Below are 14,590 nucleotides of genomic sequence, written 5' to 3'. Positions count from 1 at the left end.
CTGACCCCAAGGGTTGATGTAAATCTCAGACTTGTATAGATATCCAGGAAATACGATGAGGTAGGGGAAATGAGCAGTGTTCATTTTAAACACTTGTAAAAATATTTCTGCATGGAGGGAAGTTGAATTAATTTAAGAAATCAGAGGAAAATAAGGCAAGAGAAAGGGAAAATTGATTAATTTTGATGGAAAGAAAAGAATTTCCAGAAGATTTTGTTAGCAACATGGATTTTAACCAGCAGCAAGTTTTGCTAAAAATACTTCCTTCTTTATAAAACAGGGTGATTGAGAGCCTATTGGAAAAGCATCAGTCTAAACCCTACTTGCAATTTGTTATTTATTATCAGCTTTGTTATGTTCTGAGCTTTGTTGACTGTTGAGTAATGGTAGGGCTACAGTTTTTATCACAGAAGTCTGTCTGATACTTTTGCAAATTTTCCTTTTCTCCTTAACAGTTTGGATGATTTTTTTGTTAAATTCTCTCAAAGTGGTTTTCAATCTTGCTTGCACATAATCACTATGAAATCTTAAAAGGAGAGCTAACTGAGCCCTACCCTAGATCTCTGGAATCTTAGTAAGATGGGTCTAAATCATTTGTTTTTAAAAAGCATTTTCTTCAGGTGATTCTGAAGTATGTCCAGGGTTGAAAACTACTGTGTATAGTTTCGTATTTCTGTTCTTTCTATACATTGACCCCTATGGAAATTCTAAGAGTACTTATCCCTTAAATTAGGAGGTTATACACACACACACACACACACACACACACATAAATGAGAAGTTTTATTGAATCTCTATACAGACACTTGTATATTTGTAGGTTTGTCTTATATAATTGAGGAAATTTATGGACCTGTGTTTTGGACAGCATAGAATCCACAGCATAACCCTGTGAGAGGAACTTCTTCCTGGCACATAGGATTGCAGTTTATAGATTCCTTTGTTATATTTTCCCCTTTCTATTTTAAAAGTCACTATATTCGTCCTTCTTTTCTGCAAATAATAAAGCAACATCCCAAGGTTTTAAATATATTAGGGCTTTTAAAAAAATTAGCAGGTGTTTGAAGTTGACAGTATTTTTTCCTTGTTTGTTCTGTGTTAGGTGCTATCCCCTCATGAGAACCAGAATCTTTTCAGTTTGGGACATCAGACTTGGATGAGGAAGGGTAAATCAAGGGCCAGCTACTCTGGTTTTCTTATGAGACTATGTTATAAGGAAAAGGTGACCTCAGAGAATATGGTATTGAATTTGAGTTGTCTGGAACTGGTTAGAAATAGTCTTTAATTCCAGTATTCTCTAAGTTTGTCAGCTTTTCAGTATTTTTACAGGAAGAACTGTAGCTTCTTATCCTGAGATGAGCCTGTCCCCAAATCTGGTTTCAATTTTTTTCTGTTCAATTGCTAAGCACGTTTTGCTGTATGATATCACTGTTGGCTGTAGGCTAAAAGTTACTGTATAACTTAAATGTCAGGCTTCAAACCACCAAATATACATAGTTTTGTTCAGCCAGACTTTTAAATGAAATCTAATTCAAGTTTTTGGCTAAAAGTACTTTCCACATTTATCAAAGTGACACATAAACTGAAGAAATACAATACATCTAAATACCAGGTGTTATCGAATCCAGGATTGCAGAGAGGTAGTGGAGCTAAGGACAGTTCTTTCTTCAAATAGTCCAATCTATTCGTGTTCTTCTAAAAAGTATCCATGCAGAGTAATTGGTACTTTTTTCTTCTAGCCTCTGCAGATTTAATCTTTTGTTTAAAAAAAAAAAGTGGCTTAGAGTCCATCAGTAGTGCAGAGCTGAGTTTTGAGGCCATGGAAAATTCTCTTGAGGATTTTCTTTAGTTTTGTCTTATGATCATATGAGTTGCATATAGAGAGGTGTATAAGGAGTATCCCAGTGGCTTTATTATATATCACTTGGCGACCTTTCCCCTAAACTTGAATTTTTATAATGAAGGGAAAAGCAGTTGAAATCAGAAATCTACATCCTTTGATAACTTCCTTCTTTACCTTGAGTAAGTCACTATGTCACTTTCAAACATAAAAGGATGTAATGTAGTAAATTCTGCTGCTTCTGTCTTGTGAGGATGTCAGTGAGAAACTAGGGCAGATGAGAAAACTGTTGGAGTTTTAAGTTGGTTACTTTGATATTTTCTTTAGACTACAAATCTTAGTTTAACATAAAACAAGTGGATGATTTGTCTGAAAAAGCTTTCTCAAACACAATTTTCAGTAGTAAGCTGTGCAAAACATAAATAACAGAAAAATACACAGCTTTACTTTGTAACATGAAGGTCTAGCCTAATATTAAGGTAGTAGAGGATAACTTTGAAACTTTTGATTATATCAAAATATATGTAATTATCTGTTGCTTCTAGGCAGTTTGCCATTAATGCCTTATTTTCTCCAGATCTGACCTGTTTTGTCATTTCAGTAAGCATTTGAAACTTATATTTTAAGATTCATTCTGCAAATTGTTTTCAATCGAATTATGGCTGCTGTGGCATGAACTGTGTGTGCTGTGCATTTAGATTTTATGGTGTCTGTGTTTTCCAAACGTAAACTGGCATTAATATCTTTTGTTCACAGTCAGTTTTATCATAATCCATGATCTCGGAGGAAGTAGGATTGAGGAATTACAGGTACTCTTTGTGCCTTTTATGGCTTTTTATTTCAACCCTTTTACTGGAATTCTCAGTAAAGCAGCATTACTTGTCTTCATTTTTCCTCCCCATCCCCCCCTTTTTTTGATGTGAATTTGAAAATGAGAAATAAATGGAAATAAGGCAGTTGGAAAAAAGATGGATAAAAAAGTGGACACAGTTAGTTCCAGAATCTAGGTTGGCTGTATGTTGATAGCATTTGTGCTTGATTGGTAAATGTAGTGATTTTAGTGTGTTTTGTTGTGTTAAGCTTTTATCAGACATTTGCTACATACCAAGTACTAGTGTAAGCACTTTATATAAATTAATTCCTCCTTGAACTATAAGGTAAGTATTATAATTTCCATTTTACAGATGAGGCAACTGAAATCACAGGCTAACATGTGGCAGAGCTGGGGTTCATAATCTGCATTTGGAGCCCTTGTGTTAATCACTAATAGAGCAATAGCCATTCATGCAGAGGAAAAGAAGTTGGTATTTACAAGTAGAAGAGTTAGGACTCTATCCAGTAGCTTTACCCATTTTCCCAAAGCTTAAGATTGGATGTGAAAGGGGAAAATATTTATTTTATGGGTTGATATGGGATTGATGTGACTATAACATAAAAGAGGTTGCACTCATACACTGGAATTTGACACAACATTGTAAAATGACTATAACTCAATAAAAAACTGTTAACAGAAAAGAACAACTTTAAAAGAGGAAAAAAAAGAGATTGCACTCAAATTTATAGGCATCTTTTTTTTGACACTTAGCATAGTGCTTAGCATGTGCCTTTCTCAAGTGAGAGGATACCAAAGAGTTGTTTGCACACAAACTTTTTACATTAAACATTGACTTCAGCAATCTAGTAACTTTAGTGTATTAGTTACCTACTGCTATTAACAAACCACCCTAGAACTTAAAGGCTTGTAACAACAACAGTCATTTACTTTGCTAAAACATCTGCAGTTTGGGAAAGGACTCAGTAGACATAGTACTTCTTTGCTCCATGGAGTGTCAGTGAGGATGGCTCTGGTTGGAGGACCTGCTTTCAAGATGGCTCAGTCATCCTGGCCAGTGAGTTGGTGCTGGCTTCAGCAGGGACCTGAGCCAGGCTATTGGTTATGGTTCTTGTTTTTTCTTGTTTTTTTCCTTCATTTGGGCCTATCCACAAGCTGCTTGGCCTTCCTCCATGGTACAGTGACTGGATTCCAAGAATGAGCATCACCTCTTAGAAGAGTTGTTGTTTTATGATTGTTCATTGAATGGATGAAAGAGTCTCAGGTTGTTTTCTTGCTCTTGTTGGCTCTCTTGGCAAACTGCAACTATAAAGTACATGTTTCATCTCAGGGTCTGGTAATCCCTGGTTCTGAGAACTGCTAGAGGGTTTTTTGTTTGTTTGTTTAGCGTGGTTTGGTTTGGTTTAAATCTTGACTATTATTCATCTGTTTTTTCATCCATTCAAATTTCTGTTTCTAGTGAATTACCTGCACTTACTACTAGCCTATAGAAATCATCTATGAACCATTCAATAAACAGAGAAAAATAGCTTTTTTAAGATTTGGAGAACTCCCTGTTTTTTAGCTTCAGTTGCAATGAAAATTAACAGAATTATGACTAGTTTAAGTTGTATGTGTGGCCTTGTAAAATAAAACACAGACACACACGATGTTTTATTGATAAGCCTGATTTCTAAGCCCTTGATTAATGAGTTAAAAGTGTTAAATATATCTATTGCAGTATTTGACTGATATTTATATATATATATATTTGCCACCAATACTTATGCCCATCAAGAGAACATACATTGATGAAGAAAGTATTAGAGAGGGTGGAGAGAAAGAAGTAATTAGGACATTTTTACAGGCATTAAAACAATTTCTGTTAGCCTCATTTGATAGCCTGCCTGCTGGGATTGTGAAAGGCTAATGTATTTGGCTGTTGATAAAGAGAGTAATTCTCATTTCATTTGAAATATTTCCTCATTGAAAACATCAGTTTTCAGCATCTATGACGACTCATATTCCAGTTATTATCTAAGTTTAGAATTTGTTCATATGTATGTTGTACCTATTTCTACTTTATATGTATGTATATATCATGTAATTAAAGACTTTTTAAAGCATATAAAACACTGACTTAACTTAAAAAGTTTATAAACAAGCTACCTCTATACTTATAAAAATTATTTTCAAAATAGTTTTTGATATAAGTACAGGATGCTAACCTAGGAATTTGACCATGTCAGTAAGTTGTTTTGACTTGCTTCTATGCCTGGCATTTTTGTTGTGTGTATGGACCTACAGAAGGAATTCTGCCTTGCTTCAGAGCTACATGTAGTACACATGTATATGACATATTTTAATTTCAATTATTTCTTCACATTTTAAAATTTCAGCCTGTTGGAACAGGATTCCAGGGGAATGAATCCTAGTGTGAACCCTGCAAATCAACGGAGGCATCTTCTCGGATTTTCTGCTAAAGAGGAGCAAGACACATCAGATGGTATCATCCAGAAAAACAGCTACAGGTTAGATGGAATGTCTCTGTTTGTTAAATTGATTTAATGAAACTGAAGCAGAATTATATAGTATAACTTTACATCTAAATTGTTTATACACTGTTTTAACTAATAGAGCAAATAAGTTACAAGGACATTTATACATTTTACTGTTAAGATCAGTTCCAAGAATAAATTTGCTTTTTAAAAGCTTTCCCAATTTTAGAATTCTTATGGAGGTGGGACCTTAAACCTCAGTTTGTGTGCACTGATAATACATATTGAAACACATGCGTTATTTACACATTACATGGTGTATTATGTCTTTAATATAGTCGTTTTATCTGTCTATCATATGTTTATACATATAATGTGTTTAATATTTGTTACTGTATCATCTGATGGATATGATTTGGTGGAATAATATGGTTGAACCTATTTACAGGCATTAGGTAAAATCATTTGTACATGTTTACTGTGATCTTTATTGACTCTCCTTCCCTTGTTATAATTTAATACTGTCTTGATAAATTTCCATACAGCTTGTCAACAGTAAAAGACTTGTAACTCTATGACAGTACAGTTTCTATATGATGTTAACCAGAAGGTTATAGTGGACCTTTTCAGACCTGTATACTTTTTGATAAACATTTCCCTGTACTACTTGGAATTTTTGTCAGAGCCAAATGGAGCTAGGTCTTTGACTAACAAGGCAGAGGGAGGTTATAGTGTGGCAACCATTCTCAGGATAATGCTTGAAAACCATGAAAGATTTGTTTACTCTTAACTCTCTGAACACTTTACAGGTCAAAGGCCATAGGGGAATCATTGTTCTGATGTTTACTCTGTTACACCCATACTGTTTAATGAGATTATTGCCATAGTCCTTCAGGCTTGTCTCCTTTTTGTCTTCCTGAAAATAAAATGCTAGTGTAATTTTTTTTTTTAAAGGAATCTTCAGTGTACAAAGTACTATGGTAAGTGTGGTGTAGGATCCAAAGAATTATGTAGTCATAACTATAAAGCAACATAGAAGTAATAGATCAGAATGCTGGGAAACCTAACATTTCCTGCTTTTTTTCTACATGGCAAAATCAGCCATACTTCTGAAATACTGATCTTAGTGATCATATAACGGTATCCCTGAATATTGCTAGAGTTTAATAATATTTTTAATTTTACTAAATAATTTTTCCAAGTTTGCCCTACGTGTTCTATAATTTTGAATTCTGTTGTCTACATGGGATCCATCAACAGTTACATTTTTACTAGATAGGCTTTGGATTTATGAGAGTTGAGAGTGTGCCACTTAGGAATATATAGCTTGCTGCTAAAAATAGAACAAATTATTGATAAGACACCTGAAATTACAGTTCAGAAAAGCTTTGTGAGAATGTTCTTTAGTTTGCACTAACTACAATAAATAGAAGTCTTCATTTATTTGTCCATGTTAGAGTAAGGTAACATGGTGGCTCCTGGAAAGATCACAGATCATACTACGCTAATCATAGTAATTCAGCCTAGAGATCTGAATGACTTCTAGGCTGTAATTTATCAGCTTTCAACATACTGCATGAAATGCAAGTCATCTCTCTGTCCCCCACCCCAAAGTCACCATTGCCTGTGTGTAATCTGGGTTTCTGGTCTTAGTAAAAAATGGGAATGATTATTGGTTCTTGGCTACATGCAAGTCTCTTGAAATATCAAAGATTATCATTGAGCCACTTGGAAGATTTAGGTACATGTCAGTCCATTAACTTGATGTTCTTGCTTTTATCACTGTAAATACTGAATAAAAGATTCCCCCCAAAATGTTTGTGAAACATTTGAAAGGCACCAAATATGAATTTATTTTAAACTGAATTTTAGCTAGTTTATTTATATTCAGCCATGACACTTGTACTTATTTTTTAATGCAGCTTATTTTATATTTTGTTTCATTTTTGAGAAGAGTTATGAGAACTGGTTCAAATAAAAAAGCAGTAGATTCTAATCTTGTAATTTATAATATTGCATTTGCCTATCATTTAATAATTAACTGCATATAGTATTCAGTCTTAGAAATGTATGGTATATAAATAAGATGACCAGATAATTTGTCAGTGAAACTTTTAAGAACGAAAAGTAGTGCTAGTAATAATTACCTCAGGATACCAGGCATAAATCAGGACTGTCTTGGATAAAAGGAAGAAGATAGTCACTCTACATATAAGGCATCAAGTCAGAACCTGTAGTTATTACAGGAATTCTCATTAACTCTAGCAACCTAACACTGTCCTTCACTTTAGTGGTTTATTGTTGAAAAATTTTTCTGTTGATATGAAATGGTTTGCAAGCAGCCTAGAACTCTGACCATCTCAGGAGTCGTGTGGACCTAATTGTCTCCAGATTGTGTGTTGGCTTAGATTCTCCCTTTCCTCTTTGACTCCACCCAGTCTCTTCCCTGATATTTCTTCTATCAGATTTTTTTTTTTCTTTTCCAAAGAATATTTTTGGCCTGATAGAACAAAGCCAGTCAACACAGATATGCAGAAATCATTTACTTGAGTTTATCACATGGAAATAAAATCAGAATTACATTTTCAAAAGGGGTTTTAAACTTTTCTGATGGACTACAGCATTTGTATTTCTGTAAGTATGCAAACCTGTTTTTATTTTTTTATTTTTTATTTTTTAAACATTTTTTATTGATTTATAATAATTTTACAATGTTGTGTCAAATTCCAGTGTAGAGCATGATTTTTCAGTTACACATGAACATATATATATTCATTGTCACATTTTTTTCTCTGTGAGCTACCATAAGATCTTGTAAGAGAAGTCCTGAATCTGGTCCTTTAAAGGCGAGACTACATTTTTTTTTTAAGTTTATATACTTAATTAGTTTATTTATTTTGGTGGGGGGGGTAACTAGGTTTATTTAGCACTTATTTATTCTTAGAGGAGGTACTGGGGATTGAACCCATGACCTCATGCATGCTAAGTATGTGCTCCACTTGAGCTATACCCTCCCCCTGATTCTTAAAATGACACATATATGACAGATCTTTGTTCTTGGTGGGTTGGTTTGTTTGTTTATTTATTTTAGTATGGCAAACAGCCTTTTCTTATAAGCATTCAGAATTTACCAAGTGTAAGGCAGAGTTTTTTTTCTTCTCCCTCAACTCTTAATTTAGGCTGATCTCCTTTTGTGTGTGCAGTCATTACCTGTGTACCACCATCTCCATTTTATTCTAAGTAACTTAATCCTAACAGGCAGAAGAAGGGATGTCAAGAATGATTCTGGTGCAACCTGCAGGGAAGAAAGATCTGTATTCCTTAAGCTGTTTCTTTTTTTCCCTTGTGTGTGGCATACAGAGAAGTCTCTAACTTTTACCTTGAAGTTAGTTTTCCACTCTGCCAAAATTATTTTTGTCAAGAGGGCCAGTGACTTCAGCGTTGCCAGATTCAGTGGAAAACTTCTGTATTCATCTTACTTGATCTTTCTTCAACATTTGGCTGTGTAGATCACTCCTTTTTGAAGCGTTCTCCTTTTGTATTGCTATATTTTTAGTTTCCTCTTTTTCATGGGCTTTGCTTCATCTTCATATGCTCCTTCTCTATCCAAATATTAAGGTTGGAACTGTGAACTTTTTTGTTTTCTTTCTGCCTAGGTGACTCATTCATAATGTAGCACACAATCCGTTTCTAGACATCCTGATGACTCTTGAATTTGTTTCCCATCCAGACTTCTCTTCTGGGTTTCCAGAGTCATATATCCAGTAGTTTCTTTGACTTGTCTTTTAACATTTCGAACTTAACACCTGCACGGTGGAACTCTTCTCTACAACAGGATTCTTCGTTTTTATTGCTCAAGCCGGAAACCCTGATTCTTTCCTTTAAACAAGTGCTGTTGATATTCTTTCCAAATACTGTCTTGAATTGGTTCATTCTTCTTCATCATCAGTGCCACCAGCTTAGTCCACGGTATCTTCAGCTCTTGCCCGGATTGCTATAGCTCTCTCCTAACTGGTTTTCCAGCTTCCCCTTTTGCCTCCATCAGAACTGTTTTTGGTACAATAGCAAGGTGCAAACATAAATTGAAATATATCACTTCTCTACTTAACACCCTTTTTTGGCTCCCTATTACATTTAGTAATTCCTTATCATAATCTTGTCTCTGTCTTTCTAACCTCATCTTGTGCCTTCCTTACTTGCTCACAACTCTTCAGCTGTTGAGTAGTCTTCCTTAAATTCCTTGAACGCTTCTTTTTCCCACCTGCCTCTATCTACAACACTGTTCCCCCAATTTCTATAGGACTGATTCTTCTTATCCTGACTTAAATACTATCTCCTTCTCAGACCATTTTATCTAAAGTAGACATTGCCATTGGTTTTATATTTCAACCATATGTTTGTTTCTTTCATAGCTCTTACCACAACTTGTATTTATTTTATGTGTTTGTTTTCTTGTATTTGGTCCATTTTCCTCATTAAGGTCTTTGAGGATAGAGACTTCATTTCTTTTGTTTTCTGTTGGAATACCAGCACCTAGCACAGTACTTGGCACATGGTTGATATTCAGTAAATATTTGTTGAATGAATTAAGAAAAGTGCAAACCTGGCCATGTCCAATTTTATGTTTGTAGTTTTTCTGTTTGGATTTTAATATATCTAGTTTTCTAAATCCAGAGTATCATATATAAAGAAATTCAAGACAGATCTAAGATTTTTTAGCAAGAAAGCTAAAATAGCAGACTGAAGAGAATAAATGGCAATAATGCCTCAGCTCAAATTCTAATTTTCAACTCAGATTTTGCTCCCTATATCACACCCTGGATATGAATTCACATGATCTAGATCACTGTGATGGTTAGGAAAGCATATTTTTTTGAAGCAAATGGAATGATTGGTTAATGTCACTCTGGTGTTTTGTTAATGATTCCTCCATGATTCTAAAATTTATATTTAGGTTTTTTTTTTTTAACTTAAAATTTTTTAATTTTGTGGTGGGTCGGTAATTAGGTTTTTATTTATTTATTTATTTTAATGGAGGTACTGGGGATTGAACCCAGGACCTCATGCATGCTGAGCACATACTCTATCACTGAGCTATATCCTCCCCCCCTACATTTAGCTTTTCAGTGCGTTTACTTTTCTCCTGCCAAGTATTTTATGCTTTTCCTTCCCCCTTACAACACATACTGTTTTAAGGAGACTGTTCAGTTCTGTTCATCACAGAATTGGGGATGACCACAAAACTTTAATCCTGGTTATCTAGTACTTGCCTGTCAATCAGTGAGTCTTTCCCCCCGTTACTATGTCACCTCTGTTCCAGCAGTACTGTGTATGCCTTTAGCTCATTGAAGACATGAACCACATGTTATCACTGTATCCCTAGTTTCTGGTACATAACAATTGCTCAGTAAATGGGAACTACCATGATAATCTCGGAAAATTGGAAAATGACATTTGTGCTATATGGTCTATACTTCCCTCCTTTTCCATTACATTGGCTTCTATCTTACAGTATGTTCTATTTACTGTATTTTTATCGCCTGTGTAAACTGAATACTGGTGGTGATTTTCTTTATAGCAGACTTCTTCTTAGGAACTTAAGATACAAGATGATGCATTTTTTTGCATGTATGTTTCAGATATGATCATTCTGTTTCAAATGACAAAGCCCTGATGGTGCTAACTGAAGAGCCACTACTTTATATTCCTCCACCTCCTTGTCAGCCCCTGATTAACACAACAGAATCTCTCAGGTGAGTTTTATAGATTGTTGCAGATATATCTCAGTGGGCTCCTGTGTTTAGCTTTGGAACCTGGAGAAGTATTTGTTCAGATTAACCAAGTGGCTGAGAAAATCTCTGAATTATTTATTGGATAAGCATAAGCATATCAATTGTTGTCTGCTTTCCCCACCAACCTGATAGAGATGGTGATGGATCTGTTTCATGTGGTGGTACTGGGGTTGTATATGTAAACATGTCCTATTTGAAAACTACAGAATGATATTAGTATAAAAATTTAGGGTAAGTGTTAGACATGCAGGTAGTAATATTCATAGTGGAAGGTACCTTGTTCTTCAAATGGGAAGATAATAATTTGAAGATTTGTGATTCTGGAGTCACTTTTGCATTAGTGTACCTTTCTTTATCTACTTTTCCCTTGAATTTTTTCCTGTGATTTTGAATCCTATCCTCGAACCTCAAAAACTGCTTCAGTTTTGGGGTTTTTTTGGTGATACATAGTAATCAACTATAGTTAAGTAAATATAGTTACAACTATTCTAAAAAATAAGCAAAATAAAGGGAAGTTATATTTGAGCTAGGCTTTTTTTTTTTTTTTTAATTCCAATGTTGGAAAATCTGGATTGAAATTTCTCTCTTTCTCTTTTTCTCCTCCCAAAAGAGCATGATTTTCAAAGGCTTTAATGCCTCCATCTGTTGTTAGGAGTCTTATGACTTGTTTCGTGTTCTCCAGTGTCTCCAATATTTGTGTGTACATAGTCCAAGAGCAGAAACAGGAAATACATTTTTGTGGAAAAACCTTTGCATCCAGTATTTATGTTTGGCAGGTATTTAGCTATGATTTTCTTTGAATTTTGAACTCATGATTGATGAGGTACTGTATAAAAATGCATGTCTTGTTAAAAACAACATTATCTTAGCTTTCTCAAATCAAAAAGCAGTTTGAATTATTAGGCACTTGGAATGCTTTTTGGAACGTAAGAATATGATTAAATTCATTTCCAGCCATGGTTGAGATATCTTTTCTATGAAATACGTTTAATTAATTAAGCTGTTTTATAGGTTAAATCATGAACTTCGAGGGTGGGTTCATAGACATGAAGTGGAAAGGACCAAGTCGAGAAGAATGACGAATAATCAAGAGAAAACCCGAATTCTTCAGGTTTGTTTCTGCTTGTCTTTGAGCAATAGTTAGCATATTTGTTAGAAGACTTCCCCCAGATGGGTTGCTCTCTTCCCTGGGAGATTTGGGAAGCTTGAACTTTGGCCACTTCCTGCTGCCTCCTGCTGCTTCTGATTTAGCTTCACTGCCACTGAAGCCCTCCTCCCATATTTCACAGCATCATTTAGGTTTTACAGCACTAGTATTTCCTGCTCAGGCATAGTGCTGTTTCCTACTGTCTCCCTCACACTTACTTTCAAGCCCAGGGGTTCCTGTGCATGGACATCTGTATCAAATGTTTTTGGCACAAGTGATATAATAAATGATACTGTTTATCTCCTTTGTTCTTAGAGCTTTTCAAACATAGGACAGCTTGGAAGTGAAGACACGTCTTCATGGAGAGCATTCTTGTACTTAGACATGTAGCACTATAGATTAATGACAACTCTTATTTAGAGCCTATTTAGTTGAGCTTCTGTCTTTAATGTTGTCTACCACAAAGCACCATTTACTGTCTTTCTGTTGTTCAAATATTTATTACTACTTCTGAAGCACTTAGACCCACACATTGCAAGCTCCCAACATATGTTACCTGTGGTAGTAATAATGAGCCAGGTACTGTTCTAGACCCTGGGAATATAGTAGTGAGTATGGTAAAGTCCCTGCCTTTGTGGAACTTACATTCTGGTAGGTGAGATAAACAATAAACAAGTAAAGTGAAATAAGTCAGACAGAAAAAGATGAATACTGTATGACCTCATTTACATGTGGAATCTTAAAAAAAACCCAAGCTTCCAGTACAGAGGACAGATTGGTGGTTGCCAGAGGTGGCAGGTGAAGGGTATAAAGTTCCAGTTATAAAACAGAAAAATCATGGGGATGTCATTTATAGCATGGTAACCATAGTTAATAATACTATAGTGTATATTTGAAAGTTGCTAAGAGAGTAGATCTTTAAAGTTCTCATCACAAGGGAAAAAATTAAATTAAAAAATAAACAAGTAAATAAGTATTTAAACATACTAAAAATTAGAAGTTCTCTGAAGAAAAATCAGGGTTGGAGGTTAGGGTTTGAATTGAGAGATGAGTGGCTGTTTTAGATTGTAGTTAGAGAAGCCTTCTCTATAGGGATTCCACTTGAGAAAGATATTATCAGGTACTTAATGCTAGCTACTTAACTAGCCTCAAAATCTCAGTAGCTTAATGGACTAAACATTTGTTTCTCACCCACTCACAGTCTGAAATAGCTCTCTAGATTGCCTTTCCTCTAAACAGTGACTGAGGAATCCAGGTTCTTCCAGATTGTGGCCCCAACAACTTGAAATCCTTTGCTTCTAGCTTTGAGTATTGGGGAGGAAAGAGTCTGGAAAATTATGCAGAATGTTTTAGGGATCAGGCCTGGTCTTTAGTCCCTACTGCAGTCTCCCTTGCTGTGGGTGAGGTAAATGTAGAACATTGCTTTTGCCATTGGCAGAAAATGAAGGAGTAAACAATGTAAAGATCTAGGAGAAAATTTGGAGAAAGATCTTCCAGAGCAAGGGAATACCCTCAGGAGGAAACAGTTTGCGTATTTGAGGAACATCAAGAAGTTGAATAAAACTGGACAGCAGTGACTAAGGGGAGAGGAGCCAGAGATGATGTCAGAGAGACAGAGAAGGCTAAATCACATCAAATCTCTTAGGCAATGGTGAGACCTTTGGTCTTCATCTCGTGTGTGAGAGGATAGCATTGAGAGGTTTGAGGTGTGTGACTTGATCTGATTTATATTTTTAAGAGATCACTCTAACTGCAACACAGAGTAGGCCATAGCAGGGAACTTGAGTGGAAGTAGGGAGACCATTTAAGCCATTTCACTAGTCTAGGCAAGAGATCATCGTGGCCCAGACTAGTGTGGTAGATGTGAAGGTGGAGGAAAGTACCTGAATGCCAAACATAGTTTAAAAGTATAGTTGATAAAATTGCTCTTGTAAAAGAACAAGGAATCAGTGATAAATCTTATGCTATAGCTACCAGGCAAATAGTGATGCCACTGACTGAGACTGGGGAAAGATAAGTTGGAGGCAGGAAACAAGAGTTTTAGATACAGTAAGTTTGAAACAGCTATTAGACATTCAAATGGAGAAGTCAAGTGGGCAGTCAGATATCCAGGTCTGAAGTTTAGGGAAGAGGTTGAGATTGGACATTTCATTTGGAATGATACCACCTAGAGAGACAGTAGAAAGGAAGGAAGAGAGTTAAGGAACTGAGTCCTGGAACAACTCCTGCATTAGAGGCTACAAGACAGGGAAGATCAACACTTGAGAAGGAAGAGGAGTGGCTGGCCAGTAGAATGAGAGAAAATGTAGAATAGTTGTGTCCAAAAACCCAAGCAAAGAAAGTTTCTAAAGAAGAGGATGTGATTTACTATAACTATTTACTCTAATAAAATAATGAGGGTTAGTCTCAATGAGCTCAAGCTCTGACATTCTGAAATTCTACGATTATCCAGTATGTGTTTTTCTGGGTCTCTCTGACACCATTTGTTTACTTATTATGGCA

At 35.4% G+C, this 14,590-nt stretch overlaps 1 protein-coding gene across 1 annotated transcript in view; it reads left to right on the top strand.

Annotated features, from left to right (window-relative positions):
* ATF6 (activating transcription factor 6) overlaps positions 1–14,590 on the top strand; it is a gene marked incomplete at its 5' end in the record, with an annotated part of 166,906 nt that overhangs the window by 49,946 nt on the left and 102,370 nt on the right. The window contains 3 exons of the mRNA XM_006173144.2: positions 5,051–5,182; positions 10,789–10,902; positions 11,953–12,052. Of these exons, the coding sequence (XP_006173206.2) occupies positions 5,051–5,182; positions 10,789–10,902; positions 11,953–12,052 (346 nt within the window). The remainder of the gene's footprint in view (positions 1–5,050; positions 5,183–10,788; positions 10,903–11,952; positions 12,053–14,590) is intronic.

This window comes from Camelus ferus, chromosome 21, assembly GCF_009834535.1.
Source record: "Camelus ferus isolate YT-003-E chromosome 21, BCGSAC_Cfer_1.0, whole genome shotgun sequence".
NCBI lineage: Eukaryota > Metazoa > Chordata > Mammalia > Artiodactyla > Camelidae > Camelus > Camelus ferus.
Note: the sequence above shows the minus strand (reverse complement) of the source record. Positions and strands in the feature narration are given on the sequence as shown.